The 23,421-nt window shown below is 38.2% G+C and overlaps 1 protein-coding gene across 2 annotated transcripts in view; it reads left to right on the top strand.

Moving 5' to 3' along the window:
• ZC3H12B (zinc finger CCCH-type containing 12B) overlaps positions 1 to 23,421 on the top strand; it is a 24,305-nt gene extending 884 nt beyond the window's left edge. For both annotated transcript variants that reach the window (XM_039722492.1, XM_039722493.1), the window contains exons 2-6: positions 13,210 to 13,975; positions 15,658 to 15,797; positions 16,511 to 16,745; positions 16,832 to 16,938; positions 17,490 to 23,421. In XM_039722492.1, the coding sequence (XP_039578426.1) occupies positions 13,374 to 13,975; positions 15,658 to 15,797; positions 16,511 to 16,745; positions 16,832 to 16,938; positions 17,490 to 18,910 (2,505 nt within the window). In that variant the 5' untranslated portion in view covers positions 13,210 to 13,373 and the 3' untranslated portion in view covers positions 18,911 to 23,421. The remainder of the gene's footprint in view (positions 1 to 13,209; positions 13,976 to 15,657; positions 15,798 to 16,510; positions 16,746 to 16,831; positions 16,939 to 17,489) is intronic.

Raw genomic sequence — 23,421 nt, 5'->3', positions numbered from 1 at the left:
GATACTTTTTAATCGGTTCATTTGGAAATGTTATTTTTCATAGCTGTCTGCTTTTCTAATTGTCATTAAATCGTTTGGAAATCATATTTCACAGGAGGCATTTACTTCACAAGCTAGCAAAATAGTAAAATTGAAGCACAAGCTATATTGTGTCTTCTGATATATGTGAATCTAAATTATTTGGGTTTATTGAGATATGTCTGTTTTACTTTTTTTTGTTTTAGTCTTGCAATGTGTTGCAGTGATTAGCATGTGTTGCCATAAGTGGGAAGTAAGAATAGGAGGCATATTAAAATGCTGGTCATTTATGAACTTCCATTATGCAGATCAGTAGTTCCAAGTGCTTGGGAATATGCAGTATTCCAGGTCCATCTGATTTCTTGTGCTTGGTATGTTTGTTTATTGAAATAGAAGAGCCTGTCAAGTCCTCTTTTTTTGTATAGGAAGGATCCTTTGTTGATAAGATATATCTTTTGCTTGCCAAATGTTGTAACTGAACTATGGTATGTAGGACCAGAAGGTATATTTCACAAATTTGGCTAGTGCCTCTGATAAAATTATTTTTGCTTCTTAATGGAAAAATGGGTTAGTGGGAATTTCAAGGTCATCTTCAAATATAGAGTAATTTAGCTGCCTTTGGAATATGTCATTTCTTCTCCAGTGTCTCATGTTTTCTGTATATCAATCCTGTCACTGTTGACATCTTCTGGAAATGTTTGCCTTCTGTAATAATCTAATGTTTAGCAAGTTTTAATAGAAGCAATCCATGAAGCTTCCTAAGTCAATTTCATTTGAATGAAAATAAAAGGTATTTTTAAAAAAGAAAACCTAACCCAAACCCTAACCTAAACCCCTAAACCTAACCCAAACTCACTATTTGGAAAGAATAACAAGAAAAGGGGTTAAGATGGATGGAGGGATACCAATTACACTTTATATGCTGATGAACTAGTAAGAATGTAAATTCTTACTGTCAACAGCTGTAAATTAGGTAAGTTCTGGCTTGCTGTTCTTTGATCTTTCTGGAAGCCTTTTCCAATGCAAATTATTCCATTGTACACATCTGCTGGCTTTGACTTTCCTAGCCACTGTACAGTTTGCAACTGAAATGTTATTTTCTTGAACACTTATAATTCTACCATAAATCTGTGAATAGTAGAAGTAAAACAAATTCCTTCTATCACTTGCACTTTTTTACTGCTTGAATCAAGAGCAGAAGCACTGGGGCTTTTTGGGAGTAAGGAAGGCAGCATCTAAATTCAGGTATGAAAGTAGGGCTCAGAAAAATCAAGAAAAGCAATTAATAAATCCGGAAGAAGTTCCCAGATGTTGCCACATTTGAAATTAGTTTGCTATATTGATTTGTCCATCTCATAATGTGAAAAAAAAATAAATTAAAACCCCAAATGGCTGTAGTGCTACACATACCTGAGAATGCTGTCCTTGTTTACATCATGGAATCTGCTAGGCATAAAGGGCTTTGAAGAGCCATGTTTTCATGGCTGGACAACTATATACTATTAAATATATCAACTTTTTTGTGTGTTATTTTATTGTAAAAGGCTGTTTTTTCTTACATTGTAAATGAAAAGCTTGTTTGAGCCATAGTAGTGGTATTTTTAAAATGCTTTACCATCTGTTAATGTGGGGTGGTTTTAGTTTCCTGTGAACTGTCCCTTTTTGTTGAGAAGCTATATTTTATATGATACGTTCATGGTATCACAGATAATTCATCTGGAAATAAGAATACCATGACCACCTTTACAGATCCAGGCTGTCTGGTGCCATGATATGTAGAATTGCATTAGATATATTTCAGAGTTAGGAAACACATTTGCAAGTGCAGAGCTAAGCAGTATAACATCTCCTGAGATGTAGTTTCATTCTTCTGAGGTGACCAATTTATTCATGAGACTGGCCATAATAAGAAAAAAAATCTTCATTAGCTGGCAATTTCTATTCAAATATATATGTTCTATATTTAAATAAGTACTTCAGCTAAGTATCTTTGACTTGTAAAGGTAGCTATTGTAATTTTCTTTCATGGGTTATTTTTGACATGGCTTGCTAGAAAGCAGATTGATTCACCATGTCAAAATAAAACCTAGGCTTTACATCATTTGTTGTAGGCCTCTTCCAGAATTTCATTAGGAAATCATTGTACAGTAGAACTAAAGTGTTTTACAAATCCCAGCATGGGCCAAGGTGCTTGTTTGTTACACAGTCAGAATTTAAGAGCCCCTTTCTGCATTTGTTCCACTTGGAGAGGGACCCTCATCAAGATTAATATCTGCTCTCATTTGCTGACACAACTTCTAGTTTTAATTGAATGCTGTAACAGGGGCAGAGGTTAAAGCCAAAGGTTTAGACTAGTTTGCTTAGTGAGGATATCCACAAGAAATATGACTCCTTTATTAAGCCCACAGACACCTCAGCCAAATCACATAAAGTCAAAACTCAGTCTGACAATTTCAACCTAAAACCACGTGCAATTGCCCCCCTGACACAATGCTTTTTCTTTTTTTGTGAGATCAAATACTAGTTTCTATCTCTTTGCCAAGTCTTTACCTTTTCTGATCCCTAGGTTTAAATACATTGATTTAAAATACAAGCAAAAACTCCCAAACAAAATAATCCATCACACCAGAGAACCTTCCTCCCTCAGATCTTGTCCATGGGTAGATCTCCCTTTAGAAAGGGAGTGATGAAGTTGCTGGAGCAGGGGGATTTGCCATTTGCATTTTCAAAAGCAGAGTGGTAGGTTTTTTGTCTTGTCTTCTTGATGATGTCTTTCCAGCTTCTTCACCTTGGCAATGAGCAGTGTTGCCATCATATGAATAAAGGAATCTTATCAAAAAATAATTAGTTTGCATTGGACTTCCTTCAGGAGATCACTTAGTCCAACACCATGCTTACTGCAGACTTAATTAACCATGTACTGACTTTCTTTTTGCAAAAGCAAGGTAACTGGAGTGAAAATATAAAATCACTAGATGCCTTCAAGCTCCCCTTGCTGCTTTCCATAAAGGTACTGTTTTACTGAGTGAGGCGTCTTTTTCTGCTTCAGACTTTTTTTGTTTTTTGGTAGTTTCTAAAGTGATTGTTTCAGTTTACCAGAAAGCTTCTGTCCTAACAGGTGAGTCCATCCTGCCTCTTGTTCATGGCACAGCATGTGAGGGTCCATCCACTATATTGAGGTCTTTAGAAACAACACCCTTTGTTTTTTAGCTTTCTCAGAGACTGCTTTTGGATGAGAATTTTGGTTAAAGGAACATTTGGTCTAGTCTGCCAGAGTAGTATTCTAAATATTCAATTACAAATTGAATTGATGTAAGTTAAGATGCATCACATCCTTGATGTGTCTTTGACTTAGCTGCAGTCACAACTTTTTTTTTCCCTTCACAGAGCATTAATGAGTCATTTATATCTGCAGAGTAGGTAGTACCAAATGGCCTCCTATCAGAATGTGGATTAGGAGAGCTAGTGTATTCCTTTGGTCATAGATCCAAATAAATCATCTCAGTTTAAAGGAACTGCCCACAAATAAGCTTTAGGAGTTACATGTTTACTCTCATTTTATGTAATGTTGTCAACTGAAGTGTAAATATTGCCTTAGTAGGGACAACAGATCTTTTCAGTAGCAATAATGCTAGCTGTTGCTCCTTAAGATTATTAAGGAAAATTGGTGGGAAAAAAGTACTATATATAATTGTTAGAACACCTGTTTTTAAATGTGTGTTTACTGTATAATTATTTTCTTTTTTTTTTCTTAGGAAATAATGATTAAATACCTAATGCAATAGAAATACTGCATTTTCTTCCCTTCAGAAGGCCTGTACTTTATACTTGTCTTGTGCTCAGCACTACCTGTTCTTTCTAGGTTGGATTAACTCCAAACAGGAATCATGTAATTTAAGAACTAAATTGCTGCTTCCTCTGTTTAGAATTCCATCTATGTCCATCCTGTCCCTATGAATTCATACTTATGAGTATAAGAAAATTAATGAAGTTTGAGGCAAGGTGCTTAAATGTTATACTACTTTTGCATTTCTCTTCAGTTTACACTTGATTTGTAGTTCACAGAATTCTAGAATATACCGAGTTGGAAGGTTGCTACAAGGATCATCAAAGTCCAGCTCCTGGCCCTTCACGCCAGGAATCTCACAATGCCTGAGAGCATTGTCCCAAGGCTCCTTGAGCTCTGAGGCTTGGCACCATGCCCACTGCACTGGAAGCCTGTTCCAGTGCCCAGCCACCCTCAGGGGGAAGAACTTCTTCCTAATATCCAGCCTGAGCTTCTCCTGTTGACTCCTTCACAAGGAATTTTGAGTTCTCTATGTGATATGCTAGACACAGCTTGCTTTTATGTATATTCCAATACATATATCAGTGATCACTGGAAGTATTTGCTGAAGTAAATTTGAAGTATCTCAAGCATTGAGGTGTTGCTGTGATTTTTAGAACAATTTTTCAGTTTAACAAAACTTTGCAATATGCTAAGAGTGCAGTAAAAATGGATACTTTCCTACCAAGTTCTCTATTCTATGGTGGTGTTTCTGTTGTGTGGTTTGAGTTAAATTGTGTAGTCATGAAAAGAAAATTACTTCCTGGCAAGTTTAGATGTGGTAAAAGCTGTAGATTTGGGCCAAAGGATTAATCACATATTTGCACAGCAAAGAAAACATTGTTTTATTTAATGTTCCAAATCTACTGTGACCCTAGTATTTAATGTATTTTATTTTGGGTTTTCAGAAATGGCCACGATTTTTCCAACTTATAGCTAATTTAAGTGCTTGTTCTCATTTCCCTGGTGTCTGCTGGTAGGTTCATGTTTTTCTGTTCCTGGCATTTTCCAGAAGGTCTCTAGTTTAATTTCTGAACCCTTTATAAAAGCTGCCACAAATGTTTAGTCATACTCTTGTCAGTCTTGCAGGACAAACACCTAGTGTTTTGTGATGTACAAATCTACAGTTTGAGCAGAGCTAGAAAAGTGAAATGAAGTTCTGAGCACCTTTGAGGTTTTTTTCTGATGCAGCTAAATGCTCTGCTTTTCTGTTTAGTTTCGTGCTTGTTATTGGGAGGTTGAGCATAATAACATAGTAACTCAGTTCAATTTTTGCTAAGCTGAATGAGGAGGTTTTCATCAAGGTCAGCCAAAAAAAAATCTAAATTTGAAATGTATGGCAACTCAGTTGCAAATATGGGATGTTCTTCTTAAGGTTTTTGGGTTGGATTTTTTTAAAGTTGTGATCACTAGAAATGCAGTATTTAATCTAATTTTCCTGATATAAAAAGACCATTAAAAGGCAGAGTTGTGCTTATTACTTTTCCTAGTCTGGGAAGTAAGGACTGGCTCTTGAATCTAATTCATTGTCTTGTCATTGCTGAAGGATACTGTCACTCCCTGATTCCTGTTCAGTAATCCGGCCACACACCAATAATTTGCAAGCATTCAGCAGTGTTGAAAAGGAAAGTGAGAAACTTTGGTCCGTCAGGTGGTACTTGCACAATTACTTTCTTGCCTGACAATGCTTATATATTTTTTCTGTCATGATAGTTCTTTCTTGCCCTTGTGTTGCAGGATGTTGTTCCCCTTTGTGAATGTACCAATTATTTTTTGAGGTGTGCTGTAAACTTGATATATGTTTAAGAAACAAACTAATACTTCCCTTAAAAAATTCCCACCCAATCCCTTTTCCAGCTGTCATGATGAGCCCATTAGCTTCTTCATACTCTAGGGAGAGTCATGAACAAGTAGGTTCTAGTTAATCAGGTGTTGTGGTGAAGAGTCCATGACATGATTTAATGGATCTAGTTTTTCATATCCACTCAATGATATTCTCATTATGTTTGAAAATGTTTGATCTGCTAACTCAGGGGCTTAGTTTATTTATTTTGTTTATTTACTTTCATTGGCAGTACCCTGCATTTCCATAGTTCTCAAACAGCATTCATAACTTTCTTAAACAGAGCCAGCTGTAGTAGAAGGGTTTCAGGAACAGTGGGCTAGAGCTTGGTGAGGAAGGAGAACTACCAAACTTTTAAGTGTTTGCAGTATTTAGGAAGGAAGAGCTCTGTTTCACTTTTCTGAACTGATCTGTGAAATGTATTGAGTGATACACTGATAATTAGAATTTACATGTGTATATGTATATATGGGTTTATCTGTCTCTCTGTATTAATTTGTGTGTGCATAGGGTGGGGTTTTTTTCCATCACTGTTCAGTGTGGACAAGAACTGCAATACAGATTGTAGATCAGAAAGATAAAGCCTAGTGGTATTTCTGGGGTAATTTCCAGTTCTGTATATTCTAGTGTATGAATTCCTGAAATTCAGCCCTCTCTGCACAGCTGAACTTTTCCTACTATTACAAGTGTTCAATCAGCATTTGTCAAGGAAGAATATACCCTTCAGGGTTGGGTGGTGGTAACAATTACATTTATCTTAACTGGTGAGTCAACACTGAAAATCTTCCTTTGTCCTTTGCCACTGTAACAGAAGAGTGCTAAGTCACATTCCTTATTGTTCTTCTCCAAAGATGGTTAAGGGGGGGAGAGAGACAGATGGAGAAACAGAAATGGCAAATTTGTTTTTCTTTTAAAATACTTTATCTGAATTGACTCAGAAAAGAGGAAGCTTCTAAATAAGATTTATTACTAACCATAGCTAGTAGGCTATTTTTCAATTGCTGTTTCAATATTAATTTTAAGGACAAGGTGTTCACTGCTGGTGTAAACATTTAGTACTTTAGATTTAACGTATATTAGTGTTTTGTTTCAGAGAAGCTATAATAAGTAGAAGAGTAAAATATTTTTTCTTGACATTATACTGAGTTTCACTTGATAAAAGACTATACAGTATTAGGCCTTTGATTTGTGTAAATTTAAGGTTTCTCTGTTCATCAAAATGACAGTGTTGAGACTTCCCAGGAATATGTTGAGACTGACATTGCATAGTAAGATAAGAAAAAAAAAATCCATTAAACTGTATCAAAATGCTGTCATTTATATGGCTCTAATTATCAAGGGACTGAAAAGCCTGATCTGCCATTTTAACACTTCTGTTAAAAATGCTGCTTGACTTAGCACATATTCTGTGAATGCTACTATACATGTCTCTAAATGTTTAAGTGAGCTGTGGATCTGTGATCAGATCTTTCTTTAGACCATGTATAATATATTAGATTAAAAAGTACAAGAGATATTTGAGCATGTATTCATTTTGAGCATCTTAAAATTAAAGTATTCCTTTGGCAAATAGAAACTGATAAATCACCCAGTGTTTTTCTAATTAATATTTTAGAGATTGGAAGAAAGGTCTCATTTCTCTTACACATCTGGCACTGGCAGTATATTGGCTCAGTTTCCATTCTAAGGTATTTGTTAACACAGGACTCTGCTTACTTATAGCCTGGTTTAAGGGAGCCTGAAAAACAAATTCTTTGTCTTTGGACTCGGTGTTTCCCTTGTGAGTGCCTCGCACACGGCCCGAGCGCTCGCTGCCCGCCCAGGGCCGCGTGGCTGCTCTCAGCGGCTCTGGGCTCTGCAACAGCTCGTTATTGTGGAAACTGCGGTACAGTCCCTCCTGCCTCAAAGGTGACATTAGTTTCCTTGAGGGACCCAACCCTGCCTTTTCCCCCGACTCGGTACGGCGCAGGGCAGTGAGGCTCCCAGATTTGGCACTCCCGGCTCCCAGGGGCCGAGCCGGGCCGGGCCGCGCAGCGGCGGCCCCCACACCGCAGCAGGGGAAGCGGCCTGCCGGGACCGCTCCCCCGGGCATTGCCGGGGCAAGGGCACGAGGCCCCTCGGCTCTGGTCAGAGCCAACGTTCCCCTCCGGGAGTCCGGGAGCCGCCCCTGCCCCAAAATCCTGGAAAAGACTTTCCGCAGAGGAAGCATAGGAAGTGAGGGCTCCTTCCCTGCCTCCTGCCCACTGTGGGAAGGGAGATCTCTCCTCTTCCTCCAGCTAACCTGAAGGAAGTGGGATCTTTCCTTCTCCTGCTGACCTGTAGGAAGTGGGGAAAAAAACTTTGAGAGATCACTTCAAAAGCAAATTCCCCCACCACCATGCTGGGTTGTCCCGGGATTGCTAGGAATTACTGACTTTAAACAGGTACAGAATACACACACAGATAGGAATTACATACTACACAACAAAAATATATAAAACACCTTTTTATTAGCCCCTGCGGGATCTTGGAGCCTTGGTGTGTCAACCTCAGGCCGCTGCACAGAATTCTCAAGGTTGCTGGCAGGAAAGAATTCCCTGTAGGGTGTTCTTGGTCCAGAGAAAGGGTACCGGGTTCTCCTGTCCCATCTCGGTGTGCCAGAATAACTGTTGCCTTTTGCCCAACCTGGAAATGAAACTTGAGATAATTTCAGTAAGGCGATAATATAAATAATAATAATAATATAAAAGGGGATCTTTAATTGAAGGCCTTCAGAGGCACTTACGGAAAGATGTCCACAAAAGCCCACCCCCCAGGGGTGAGTACATTTTTATAGGTTTTAGGAAATTAGCATAATTGATAAAAAAGCACCGGTTAGGAGGACAAGTGTGATACAGGTCAAACTTCTTCCCTGGAGCCCCCCCTTCAGCACTGGCTGTACTTTGTCCATGTGAATGCATCCCAAAGAGTTGTTCTCAGCCTTGGTTCCCAGGGAAAAACCAAGAGAACACTGGAGCCTTCTACCTCCAGGGGCTTGGAGCTCTGGAATTTGTTTTGTCTTTCTGCTTAAGGAAAGGACATGGAAAAGTACTGGGAAAACAAGTCACTAATGCAATAGACTACAAAGCTACAAATATATGTATGAAGAATACAGAGAACATAGGAAAAAGACAAAACCTAAACAGCATCAATAATATTATGCAGCACAGGTCTTCCAATTTTTTAATCTGTTCTGAAATACCCAAATGTTAATTTTAGAATATTTCTCTGCTTTTCTTCGGTTGTGAATCTGTCCCAGCAGATGTGTACCACCTAAGTGTATAATTAGAATGAGAAAAAGTTACCATTTTTATTTGTGACTCATATACTTTGTCAGATTTGAGCACTTTTTAGTAGATAAAATAGTTCACTACCTCAGAAAATATTCAAAGTAGCAGGCAGCAGTGTGTAATATCTATGCTGCTCCTGAGATAAGAATACGAGATAGTTGTGTTTTCAGTGCCATGAAATCACTGATGTTGAGCTGTCTTACCTTTTTCATAAGCACTGTAGAAATGCAATTTTCAAGGCATATCAAGGGCTAATCCAAAATCCAGGGCCATTTATGCATCTTGAGCTGCTCCTGGTCTGTGTCCTCTGACAATAACTGCTACCTAACAAATACTGTCTGTCGCATTCCTGAAGATGTGTGCAGTGCATTTTGGTGCTGGTTGGTTTGTTGGGGTTTTGTGTATGTGCACTGCAGGCTCAGATCACAATGCCTTTAAAATGGCAATTTGTCCTGTGTTGGAAAAGTTCTTAAAGCTCAGAAAACTGCACTTGGGAAGTGCTTTAGAGTTCTTTAGAGTAACCACTGGTCTGTGCTGTAGCACAGTACAATGCTGGGGGTCCTGTTGACTGTGGTGTCCCTGAACACTATTTAAAACAATTTATAAAAGTCTTCTTTTTCTCTCTGCTTATTTATATTGTTTCCATGGGTTGGGACTCTTTAGGCAATGGTTGGTTTGTGTGTAGCAAGGAAGTTGTCAGCTTTTCTGTCAGTAGGCTTGTACACTGTCTGCACATGAGGTATAACTGTAGGTACATCACATGCCAGCCTGATCAGTTGTTTAGTTATGATTGTCAAGTTGTTTATTTGGTTAGTTAGGTTTATTGAGACAGTTTAAGAAATACAAAAGGAGAAATCTGCAATGTTTATTCCCTGCTGTGCTTGTGAAACTCCCCTAGATATTACCATTTCACATGTCATTTTTCAGTTAGATTTTTTTTCCTTGGGGAGTTATTTAAAAAAAACACCCCACTGATTGTGGGGTGTTTTTTGTATCTCAAAGGTACACAAGGGAAAACAAATAAACCTGTCCCTCCTTCAAATAAATAGTATAGAATCATTATTAAGTATTTTTTATCCAGAGGAGAGAGATATTTGAGAAAATACATGAGCTGGGATTCTTTATTTTGTTTTAATTTTTCATTTTAGTATCTGCAATGACAGAAAAAAAGTAAAAATGCTTAAAAGTTGGTGAAAGGAATTGATAAAATATTTCATTTAAAAGTTGTTCTTCAAAGTAGGTGTGTGTATCATCTAATTGCACCTTTGAAGGGGATGGTTCAGATCACACTGAGATGATAGAAGGGCAGAGCCATAAGGGACCAAAAGAAGCTGTTCAGTCCATTCTTTTACCTGAGTTTCTGTTGGTCCTGCTGAAATGAACAGGCTTTAAATAGAGTGTTTCTAGCATCAGCTCAAAATAGTCATTGTCATTTGAATAGTGATTGTTGAATAATTTGTGTTTTCATTTATATTACAGTACTTTATTACTGTACAGATATTTTCTTTCTGTTTTAATACCATCAAAGTTGAAGAGATGCTTTCAGTTTGGCCTCCTATGAACAAAATATGCATGATTTTGTCTGACTCTTTTTCTGAATCACATTATCAGTTCTACTAGTTGCTCGTGACTGTGCTGAAAGAGGTGTTTAGGAAGGAAACTTGTTTGGTTGCTTAGCAGCGAGCATCATGAGAATTAAAATTTTAAAGCTGCAGGGTCTGTATTTCTGTAATAGCTTTAAATTAGATATTCATAATAGCTTTATTTCCTTTAAGTGTGTGTTCATATTTGGCTGTCTTTGGGGGGGAAGGTAACTGTGCTGTCAGGGTGACACCCATCACCATGAGCCTGGGGCTGCCTGGGCCATCTCACAGCCAGAGGGAGTGTGGGACACAGCCGGGCATGCAAGGGAAAAGTGTTCTGTGATTGCATATGGCTTGGACATCAAAGGCATTGGGAGGGTCAGGGAGAGAATGGAGGTTTCAAGATGATAAGTTTAACAAAAGCCAAATTCTTGTGACATTTTGCTTAGAGAGATGACAACTGGGAGAGAAGAATGGAGCTCTTTAAACTTGGATGAACAGAATCATGCTGTTCTTTGTCCAGTGCCACAGCAGTACAGGCTCAATAATTTGAAAAAAAATAGTGTTGCCACATGTATTGTAGAGTGTTCCTTCATTGCAATATTTTGTAAGCTGTGGGTGCAGTGTGCTGATAACCTTGTATTTTAACCTTCTTTTATAATAATTTTATATATATTTTTTTTAGCGTTGGCAAGGTACAAGGTTATGTATGAGACCTAATTAAAATCCATTCCAGGTCAAGCTATTAATACATCTAAGTTGGCAAGTACTTGGGTCGTAAATATACTGCTGTTAGTGCTGTGTGAGAGAAAAATCACTTGGAATGAAAATCGAGAGTAGAGATAATACCTAGGTATTTAGAGGGATACTCTTTGAATAAATAACATGAAAGAATGGCAGTTTTTAAACCTAACTTAAACCTAACTAATCACGATTGGAATTTCCATTCAGACACAAAGAAACTGTGTTTTTATTTTATATGGCATAAAGGACTTAAACTATCCCAGAATTCTTTAAGTTGGGAAAAAGCCTCCAGGATCATTGAGTTCAGCCTTTGACCAGTCCCCATCTTGTCAAATAGACCAGAGCACTGAGTGCCACATCCAGTTGTTTTCTGTATTTCTCCATACATGGTGACTCCACTGCCTCCCTGCACAGTAAAATCCAATGCTTGACAACCCTTTCTGTGAAGAAATTCTTCCTGATGTCCAACCTAAACCTGCCCTGGCACAGCTTGAGGCCATTTCCTCTTGTCCTGTTGCTGGTTTCCTGGGAGAAAACACTGAACCCCACCTAACTACAGCCTCCTTTCAGGCAATTGTAGAGGGTGATAAGGTGTCCACTGACCCTCCTTCTCCCCAGGCTGACAGAATATAAATATAACATGAATATATGAAAATATGAAAAATGGTTATTATTAATTAAAAAATAATGTTGATTGACTCAAAACTTGAACTTTTAGGGGTTATTTTTAGGTATGAGATTAGCATTTTCCTAAGGAAATTAGGCTTTTGAGCAGATGTCTGTGTGTGTACATTTCTGTTTGCATAAATTTGAGTTGTATTTTGATAGAATGTTACTGTTTTGCCTGTTTATGGTTATTATGTATTACTGTATAAAGGTTTTGCAGGTTAATAATCTTAGTTTCACTTTGAGACAATTTTAGGGGGTTTGGTTGTTGTTAGGCCGATATGGACCTGTCTCAGAGATCCTTTGACATTTTTATGATGTTGCTTATCAAATGTTATTACTCCTCTAGACCTGTTGTTCACTGAAATATTCCCATAGGTAACAGAAACCCACCATTTAATGTAGGGGAACAGTCAAGAGGGAAACCTTTCTAAGATTTACTGGCAGAGCTTTGAACTAAATTCATCAGGAGAAGGGATGTGCTTCTGAGTGTTGGAGAGGAACCAAGAAACACCAGCACTCTGGTGGAAACCTGTAAATTGTCCCAGAGGAATTAGGGATGGCCTCTCACAAATGGGGAAGAGGCTGTTCTATGATTCTGAGTGGTGTATTAGGTGCTGTGATTTTCTGCATCTTATTACCTAAAACCAAAAGGATATGAAAACCTAAAATGAATGAGCTTTGACTGCACACTGGTGATGCTTTTAATTTTCTTTTGTGGCTTATATTATTTTGTTAAATGTCTGTTCTGTTTTCCAGAAGGTGCTTTTGCTAGGTAAACTTGTTGGTTCTGATAGTAAATCCTTACTAAAAGAGGCTGAAATGGTTTGTGTTAAATTTTATGCCTACTGGAACACTGCACAGTTGTTCCTAGTGTAGACAGGCTGTTCTTGCAGTAGAAGACATATTTCTAGTGGAAATGGTGGCTCACCCTTTTCTGGGTAATTGTCTTTAAATATTACTGAGATAATCCATTTGTTTCAACTCTACATTTGTGTGGGAATTGTCCTTTTTTTTGTAGGTAGAGTAACTGAGGGAGGAGAAGAGAGTTTTATTTGTGATTACACAGACAGTGTAATTATATGCTTTATTATAATCAGTTTACATAGAAATGTGAATAACTGGGGACATCTACTGACTTGTAAACAAAGTTGTTGTAGTTGAATATTTTGCAGAATTGATCAAAACCTAATTTTGAATCTTTTTTTCTTTCTTTTTAAGGAACTTCATGTTGGTGTTGCTTATGCCAGAATATAGTAAGCAAGGCAAATTAGCTCCAGCCTTGTGTAAACTTCTAATTGACCAACATGATGCAATTGAGCATGAATTCCAGGTGGCTTTGGAAATGAACGAGAACTGAGCGCTCTGGCTGGAAGCTGAACGTGATGACGGCCTGGTCTATGGTAGGGAAGCTGAAAATGGAGAAGAGGCGCTCCAGAGAAGACAGAAATGTGGAACAAGACGCAGGGGAATGCAGTGCTGAATCTGAGGAATGGACGAGCTCAGAAAGTGAACCTGAGCAACCATACTTCAGAGGCAGTACTCAGTGGAGAGAAAAGGAGGTTTCCACCAAGCCGCATCGGCCGCTCTGCCGGTCCCCGTGTCTGGATCGCCCAAGTTTTTCACAGAGCAGTATCACACAAGACTTGAAGCTAGATGAATGCAAAACAAATTTGGACAAGGAATACCAAGCTAAAATGGATTTTGCTTTAAAGCTTGGGTATGCAGGAGATCAGATCCAGGCGGTACTGAATAAGCTGGGAGCAGATGCGCTCATCAATGATGTTCTAGCAGAGCTTGTGAGACTTGGCAACAAAAGTGAATCAGAGGGACAAAGCACTGCCAGCAGTACCACTGGTACTCTGGTGTCAAGAGGCCCTTGCCCAAAGGAAATAGCAAGCCCTGAATTGTCACTGGAAGATGAAGTGGTGGATAACAGTGATAACTTGAGGCCAATTGTCATTGATGGAAGCAATGTCGCTATGAGGTGGGTCCCCCTGTCATTTGAAAATAATAAATCACTAAAATATTTTTTAAAAATGCTGATGGCAAAGTAATTTTAAGTCATGTAGACTACTACACTGATAATACATCTATTTTATGGACTCTTTAGTCAAGGCTGTTACTCCTTTATATATAATCCGTATTCCAGTTCCCCTGCCCTCATTTTAAATCCAAGTTCTCACCTCAAGTCTTTTGTTCAAGCAATCTGTTTGCAGTGTGCTTTTGTGTAGATGGGTTTAGTATTTTGAAGTCCTGAACCATACTGAAAATTGTTTCTGGACATTAAAGGAAAGTAACCAAGTAGGGTAGGAAAACTTGGTTCTTTCTAAAGTGACATGCAGTGGATGGTAATGAAATGCAGAGAATTCATGGTATTTGAGCTCTTGATGATTGAGCCTGCTCAGTATTTGAAGGAATTTGGCTGTGTCAGAACAAGGATAACACATGAACTAAACCTGCTGACCAGAGTAGCTATGCTGCTTGTCCCACCTCAAGTACTGAGTGCAGTTTTGGGCATCTGTGAGGATGGGGAAGGGTCTGGAGAGGGAGCCTTGTGAGGAGTGGCTGAGGTCACTTGGTTTGTTCAGCCTGGAGAAGAGGAGACCAAGATGAGACCACATGGTGTTCTTCAACATCTTCACAAGGGGAAGCAGTTGGGCAGGTACCAAGCTCTTCACTCTTGTGACCAATGACAGGACTTGAGAAAATGGCACAAAGTGGAGTCAGGGGGTATTGAGGTTGGATATTAGAAAAAGGTTTTTCACCCAGAGGGTGGTTGAGCACTGGAATGGGCTCCCAGGGCAGTGGTCACAGCACCCAGTCGGTCCAAGTTCAAGAAATGTTTGCACAACACTCTCAGGCACATGGTGGGATTCTTGGGGTGTCCTGCATGGGCCCAGGAGTTGGATTTCAATGATCCTTGTGAGTCGGGATATTCTATGTACACTTGGCTGCTTGGGTTAACACTGACCCAAGAGACACTTGTCCTGTGCCACTTTTGAACATGTCTGTAGAGTACAGAGTTCAGCTAGCCAATGGTTTGTTTATCATTGAGTAAGTGTGATTTTTTTAAGAGGAAGTTGTGTGACGTTTTGGAAACTCCTTTGAGTTTCAGAAAACAAACTTTTGATGGGGATGGAACTTAAACAACTTTGACACAATTACTTCTTTCCTATAAAAAGTTCTAATAAAAAATGAGAAACATTTAGTATCAGAGGGAAAGACTTTATTACTATAGATGTTTAAAAGCACTTATTACCCATGGTAATCAGCATTGTTCATTCCTCTTTTTGTGATGGCATTTTATGGTCTGCTTAAGGTGAGCTCAGTTTGCCGGGGGAAGTGATATTTCTCATTAGGTCAACTAATAAAATGAAAAAAAAACTGAAAAAGTTCATGTTTACTTGCTTTCACTCTGAGGATAGTAAAATTTCATAATTTATAGACTTTTTAAACAGTAGGGTTGCTTTAATCTGATGGTTGAATAGCTCTGTACAGTTGTCTTTTTCCAATTATGTAAGGAGGCCTAATAAAACTTCACAGACTTTGTTTTCCTTATATCCTTTGATCATGGCTTTAGAAGACAAAAACAACCAAACCACCACAACAAAACCAAAACCAAATGTAACTTGTCCTTGCTGTTTCTAAAACTTGCATGTTCTTCAGCCATGGGAACAAAGAAGGATTTTCCTGCCGGGGAATTCAACTAGCTGTTGATTGGTTTCTGGAAAAAGGACATAAAGATATCACTGTGTTTGTACCTGCGTGGAGAAAAGAACAGTCTCGACCTGATGCACCAATTACAGGTAACACCAAGATTTTCTTTGACCCCTTGGTTAAAAAGAAAAAAAAAAAATTGTTCTGTTTCCGATGGGTCCCAGTACTGGGCTGTGGATGTGGTGGTGATGATGTTGCACTCAACTGTTTGTTTGAAAACACGACAGTTTCATTGGTGAGGAAACAAGCATTTAAATATCTGCATGTGTTAACAATGATGTGGGTTTTGTAACATTATTGGATGGTTTCAGCACTTTTGAGAAGCAGCAGTTGAATTTTTCCTATTTGCAAATGTTGTTGTTGAGCATACAGGAACTGAGTCTTATTTACTGGGCGAGCATGAAATAAGTAGTAACAGACCAGGGACTCAGTAGGGTTATCTTGAGCACTGAAAAGGTAGCATGTCTGTTGACCTATAGAAAGTCCTTGCATTTTACTCTAGGCTACCAAGGCCATTGTAGTACAGTAACACCTGAGTTCCTGACATGTTCAGGAAGACTGAGTAAAGGTACATGGCTGCAGAGTGGTTATGAAGTTCAAATATTGAATATTTACACAGTGCTTTGAAACCTCAGAAAGAAAATCCACATCTAGGTGTTTTTGAATCATAATGAGGACTGTGTATGAATATAATTGCAAGATACTTTGTCAGACAAAAAAGGCAAGAATTTTCATAATACAAAGGTTGCATTTCTTTCTTTTGAAATGTTTTTAAAAGCTGCTCAATAAAATTATTTTACAGATCAAGAAATCTTACGTAAATTGGAGAAAGAAAAAATTCTTGTTTTCACCCCATCTCGAAGAGTTCAGGGAAGAAGAGTAGTTTGCTACGATGATCGATTCATAGTAAAACTTGCTTTCGACTCAGATGGCATCATTGTGTCAAATGATAACTATCGGGACCTTCAAAATGAAAAACCAGAATGGAAGAAGTTCATAGAGGAGCGGCTGCTAATGTATTCTTTTGTGAATGACAAGTATGGGTTTTTCTTCAAAAGTAAATTAATTTGCTAATTCAGCATTCTCAGGAAAAACTAGTCATGTTTCATTTCTTTTCCCTTAGATTTATGCCTCCAGATGATCCTTTAGGACGTCATGGTCCAAGCCTTGAGAATTTCTTAAGAAAAAGGCCAGTTATTCCTGAACATAAGAAACAACCGTGTCCTTATGGTAAGTGCCCAAGTCAGATTGATTTGTTGCATTTAAAGGTAGGTGAAGCAAGCAATTAATATCTTGTCATTACCAGAACAAAATGTACCATTTTTCATGTTGCCATCTGAGCACCATGTCCGCTTTTATACCCCTCATGCACATATTTGTAAAAACAGTGTAGTGGAAAATTGAGGATTACAACATACACCTTGTGCATAATACAGCTTTTTGCTATTTTAATCTGGTTTGTATTCGAGGGAGGAGATTTGTAATTAATAAAACTGTGTTAAAGCTGATTTGTTTTTATAGCACTGTGTGTGTGTTGTCATGATTGAAATCATAAGCCAGTAGGAAAAAAAATGGTGTGTCTTGCCTCTGATGCAGAGAGACATGGATGCAGGCAGCAGAGCCTGTGACTGCCTGTATATATAAAATACATCATTATCCTTAGAGGTTTAATATAGAAATACTACTATTGCAAAGTGGTGAAAGATATAAAGAAAAAACATAGCAACTGGTGGTATTAATGAGTTTTTGATTTATTTAACCTGAAAACCCTTTTCTTTCAGGTAAAAAGTGCACCTATGGGCACAAATGTAAATATTACCACCCAGAACGTGCAAACCAGCCTCAAAGGTCAGTAGCGGATGAGCTTCGAATAAGTGCCAAATTATCTGCTGTGAAAACTATGAGTGAGGGAGCCTTGGCCAAATGTGGCACAGGGCCATCCAGCTCCAAAGGAGAAATCAGTTCTGAAGTGAAACGCATTGCCCCAAAACGTCAGTCAGATCCAAGCATTAGGTCAGTAGCTGTGGAGCCTGAGGAAAAGTTATCAGCAGCCCGGAAGTCCGAGGCCAGCTCTGTCCCGTCTCTGGTTTCTGCATTAAGTGTACCAACGCTCCCTCCACCAAAAAGCCATGCAGCTGGTGCATTAAATACTCGTTCTGCAAGCAGTCCGGTGCCAGGTTCCTCACAGTTCGTACATCAGAAATCCTCACTGGAACATATGTCCAGTGTGCAATATCCTCCTATACTAGTCACCAATAGCCATGGCACCTCAGTTAGCTATATTGACCAGTATCCCAAATATGAGTCACTGGGGGACCATGGCTATTACTCCTTACTCAGTGATTTCTCCAACTTAAGCATAAGTAGTATCCGTAACTCAGATTATTACGGGGCTGATATGGACCAGGGGATGTATTCTAGAAACTCAAGCCCCTGTCCTGACAATTGCTTAAGCCATACAAGTAATGATTCTTATTCCTCTTACAATGACTTGTATCTGGGTGTAGCAGATGCCAGTCCAGAAGACAATGTGAAGAGCCACAGACTGCCATCGAAAAATCGTCTTCAGCCTTTCCCTCATGGTTACCATGAAGCCTTAAATAGAGGTCAGAGTTACGGAACTGAAGAGCCTAAGCAATCCCTTCGCAAACAGTCAGTTTCCCACTTAGGCCTACATGCCCAGCATCCAGTTGTTGGAGCACGGTCCAGTTGTCCAGGAGAATACCCCGTGCCTCAAAACGTTCATCCATCAACTGCACAGCCAAGCCGTGCCTTGGTGATGACAAGAATGGACAGTATTTCTGACTCACGGCTTTATGAGAGTAACCCCACGAGGCAGAGACGGCCGCCCCTGTGCCGAGAGCAGCACGCCAGCTGGGACCCGCTGCCGTGCGCATCGGACTCGTACGCGTACCACTCGTACCCGCTGAGCAACAGCCTCATGCAGCCTTGTTATGAGCCCGTCATGGTAAGGAGCATGCCTGAGAAGATGGAACAGCTCTGGAGAAATCCCTGGATTGGGATATGTGGTGAGCCACGGGAACCTCATATCATCCCGGAACATCAGTATCAAACATACAAGAACCTCTGCAATATTTTCCCTCCAAGCGTTGTCCTTTCTGTGATGGAAAAGAATCCCCACATGACAGATGCACAACAGCTGGCAGCTATGATTGTTGCCAAATTAAGAACAGGGCGTTAGAGCAGTACAGCCTCTTTTGGATCAATGAACCTGTACAGCACAGAGGACCCGGAAGAAAACTTACATGAAGGAAGAGGCCAATCTATTGTAAATATTTTCTACTAAGATAGTATAAAGTTCTGTACACAGTAGCAATCATATATATGCTGAGGCACTATATAAAAGTTGATTGTATTGCAAATTTTAAGATTTTAAATATAGGGATTTTTAATAGTATTTTATAGGAAATGCATACCTTGCTGCATGGATAGCTCACTAAGAACTATAATGTCACAATCAGTGTCTCAAAGCTGTTACTACAAAATTAGTGTTAGCAATTATATTGCATGTATTAGTGTACACTTACAATTTGCTTATAATTACCTAATCGGCCTCTAAAAGTATGCTCTATACACACCCAGATGACTTCTAGGGTTTCAGCTTTGTCATTTGACACTGCCTACTGGCATCTTAAGTACTGAAGAAAAAGTAAATTTGCTAAAAATTAAAATTGTTTATAAAGGGAAAAACTGACTTCAGATTTTCAATGTCAACATGGTTGTTGATACTTAAATTTCAGAACCGTCCCTCAAGAGTTTGAATAACTATTATTACATTGTTCAATATGTTGCCTCAATCCAACAGAAGCCAAATACTTTATTAAATTAGGACCAAAACATTAAGGAATGTAAAGGCATGAGTGCCATTCAGTAAACTGAAACTTTAATTGTAGCTTCTCTCCAGAACCTCCTCTCAAATGTGCAGTAAGCAGCTGCTGGCCCAAATAACTAGACAAGCTGAAAATAAATTGTCAGTATTATATAAACTGGATTACTCAACTTGAAGCAGCAAAAGCTGGATGTTAGCATGGAAGTTCATCAGGAAGGGCAGCCCTTCTCCTGGGAGCAGGGATGGTGTTTGAGTGAGCCTGACATTCAAGGTGGCTGTACAAGATCATCTTCAAAAGGGTGGAGGGGGATAGGCTGCTTCTTGAAAAGAGATGCTCCAGTTTGGGTTTGTGACAAAGCTGTCCTGGTTTTTGCTCTTCAGATCCACGCAAAGGTGTGCATTTGCCTCGTGAAGGCTTTTAGAGTTCCTGTTTCAACAGGTGAGATAATTTTGTGTGGCATTGTTTGCGCAACTGGTATCTTGCTCAGGGTGGGAACCTTTGTAGCTAAATGTCTCCAAAAGAGGCGTTTATTGGTTTTTTTAAGCTGCACTGACTGTACGCCCTTTTTTGAATCCACTGTATATTTCAGCATTTTGAACCATGACTAACTCGACATGTCTCGAGCTAGGACTTGTTGACTTCTACTGTAGTTTTTTTCATGAAAGTTGAGAAGGCCTGGTTTATGGCCTTTTGTTTCTTCATGAGAAGGTGTGACACTGCCTAAATGTTTCTTACTGTGAAACACACAGAACGTGAGGCTGCAGTCAGGGTTGTTTCTGGTGTTTTGATAATGGCTTGCATGCTGCTTTCTAGTTATCTGTTTGTCTGAGAAACAAAGTTTATCATTTCCTCCACTTGTGTTACTGTAGTGGTTGGTTTGATTCAGAATATCTTGTGGGCTCTTTATCATGTGCAAAATAGGTTCCTGTCATATAAAAACCCACCAAATGAACCAACAAGAAACCACAATTATGGGTGCAACTACAGTTAATTTCTTGACATTTGAAAACTGTATCATTTCACACAGGATAAATTTTCTTGTGTTGGTACAGGTGATGTATATAATGACTATGTCATTATGTATCTGAAATTAAGTAACTTGAAGGTGATTCTGTACTTACACTTGGTGTTTAAAAATAACTTAAGTTTGAATTAGTTGGTTATTCTCTCTGTTAGTGGGGAAAATAATTCAGACACATAATAGCTGGGGGAAAACAGATTTAACTCTTAACCAGTCTTCAAAAACATTTCATATTTTTAATTTGCAATTAATTCTTATTCTCTTCTCTTGCATGATATAAGCAGCTGAGAGCAATGCCTCAAATAACCAGAAATGACCTTTTGTTTGTTGATACAAATTGTATCTCTTTTTCTTGATTGTATAAAAACTGTGTATAAAAAAAATATAATCTCTAGATTAACTTCAGTATTACATTTTCACCACAATGTTTGTGACACCATGTGTCACAGGGAAGTAGCCCATGAATAATTATGGATTTTTTTATTTAAAATGGGCACTTGTAGTTTATAGACAAACAGGGACAACTTTTCAGAACCAGGTTACTATGTGCACAAATACTGTGTGTACACCTCAAAGCATTACATAGGTATCTTCAGTCTATTTATTAAGCAGATACATTCTTGCACTAAACTTTATGTAAAAATGTTGCTGTTAACTCATCTGCATGTGTTTAAAATGTAACAGTAATTGCTATAGACCCTATTTTATTCTAACCAATTAATTTATAAATTATTTAGGTATGAGATGAAGTTTATTGTGCACTCATGTTTTCCATCTTGCATGGAATTAAATATTTGTATGCAGAAAAATGTTTGTTCCATTTTTCTCCATTTATAAAGATAAGCTATTTCAAGAGAGGATTACTAGGTGATATTGATGTTTTCTACTGTGGAAAACTCAACAGAGATTTCTGTATGAAGTGCTGGGTGGCTCATGGTGATATCCATTTTTGTTGGATTTGTCCAGTCATTTTAATTTTCACTAACCTTTGTTTTACTGATGGAAGAATTCCTTTTTAAACAATGGGAATGCTGTGAGAACACAAACCCAGCATACTATTTCCCTAAGGCACTTCAAAGGCAAATTGTCTTATTCTGAGAAGCTGCTGGCATCTCTCGTGCATAGTTACAGAATTGGCAGTGCAGCCTTGTGGAAATAACCTGCAAATTTTGTGCTTGTTTCGTCCTCCTTGGAGGCAATGCAACTTATTCTGTGTGATGTAGTCTTTCCTGATCAACTACTTTAAGTGATAATTTGGTCATCCACACCTGTTTTCAGATATGTTTACAAGACAGTTCAAGACACTGACACATTCATTAATCTTCAGCGCATAAGCTTGGATTTCTTCTTACATGGAAGAGTTGATCTTATTAACACCTGATCATAACTGTCTATATTGTAAATATAAGACTTTGTATAAATGCTCTTTTTTAGAGCATGGTATTTAAATGTTTTTAAAACTGTAAAAGAACAGTTCTAGAAACTATATTTTAATAAAATCCATGAAAAAACAATTCTAGATGAGGGGGGAAAAAAGTGTGAAGGTAAAATCATGGACTACTGCAGTTGATAAGAGTTGAGCAGTAGATTTTAGTGCTTTACTGGGGCCAGAGCATTCTCTGGGAGTTCTGATTTACTTCTCTTTCATCTTCAACTATATTACTTTCACATAATTTGTCACTTAAAGGTGTGTAACTTTAAATTCATAAATCAAAAACCAAATGCTTTATGGGATGTCAGTCTAAATTATTTCATGTTTTTTGTAAGAATTACATGTCAGTAATATAGTAAATTGTACATGATTTCACAGCTGTTAGTCCTGTTGTTGTCATATTGAGCTGCAGTAGTTGGCTTTATTCATTTGTAGAATTAAACATTACTGTTTAATTGTTGTAAAATTTTATAAATCTCTTTGGGTTTTTTTGGTTGACCCAAATATAATGTAAGTCTTAATGACAAAATGAGTGAAAATGGATGTTAAACCAGTATGTGGTATTCTTAAATCTCTGTAGTGGTAAGTGGGCACTGCTCTAGTTGCTGCAGCATGTAATTTATTTACTAGCATGAGTCTGTTTAGCTTTTGTAAAAATGCTTTTGCTGTAAAATTAAAAATAGGTGTGGAGTATGGTTGCTTAGAACAAGCAGAAGGAGCTTCATTGAAAAAAAACCAACCAAACAAAACCAAAAACATCTAAGTAGGTGAGTTTCCCCCTACATACTTCTAATGTCAGTTTGTCCCAAATTATGCATTTTGTTCAAATAATAAAGTTAAAAATACTTGGTGACATGTATGCATACCTGATCTATACCAATCCACAAACAGGAACATTGGATTATTCTCATTTTTAAAACTCCACACTAAGGGAAAGGAACACATAACATTTCTGTGAAACTTTGTTCCAAAGTTGAAGTATTACTTGATCTTGACTTGCCAAAAGTTTACCTGAAGCATCTGTCACAGTTCCCTCTGGTGAGCATTCAGCTTTCACACTGCTGATTACCTGCTGCTTGTTTGTGTGACAGAGCCCTCATTAAGTGTATTTCCTGCAATATTTCAACTAGAAAAATACAATTGCACCATCACATAAATTATTCTTATGCCAGTGTTTGGTTAGCCTTTCAAGAGTCATTACAAAATATTGCTGATTTTGGTCTGTATTTAAAGTTTGTAAATGTATTAAAAGAATTGCAAGAATCTAAAAGAAGTATAGGATATCACCTGTTCCCCTCCTGCTCTATGTAAATGTTTTGCACAATTATTTAATAATATGAAATATGTTATAGTTTATATATATATATATATAAAATTTTGCTTATTTAATAAAACTGAGAGCCATTGGA

The sequence above is a fragment of the Passer montanus genome, unplaced genomic scaffold (assembly GCF_014805655.1).
Source record: "Passer montanus isolate IOZ18808 unplaced genomic scaffold, ASM1480565v1 scaffold49, whole genome shotgun sequence".
In the NCBI taxonomy this organism is placed as follows: Eukaryota; Metazoa; Chordata; class Aves; order Passeriformes; family Passeridae; genus Passer; species Passer montanus.
This window is presented reverse-complemented; position numbering and strand designations above follow the sequence as displayed.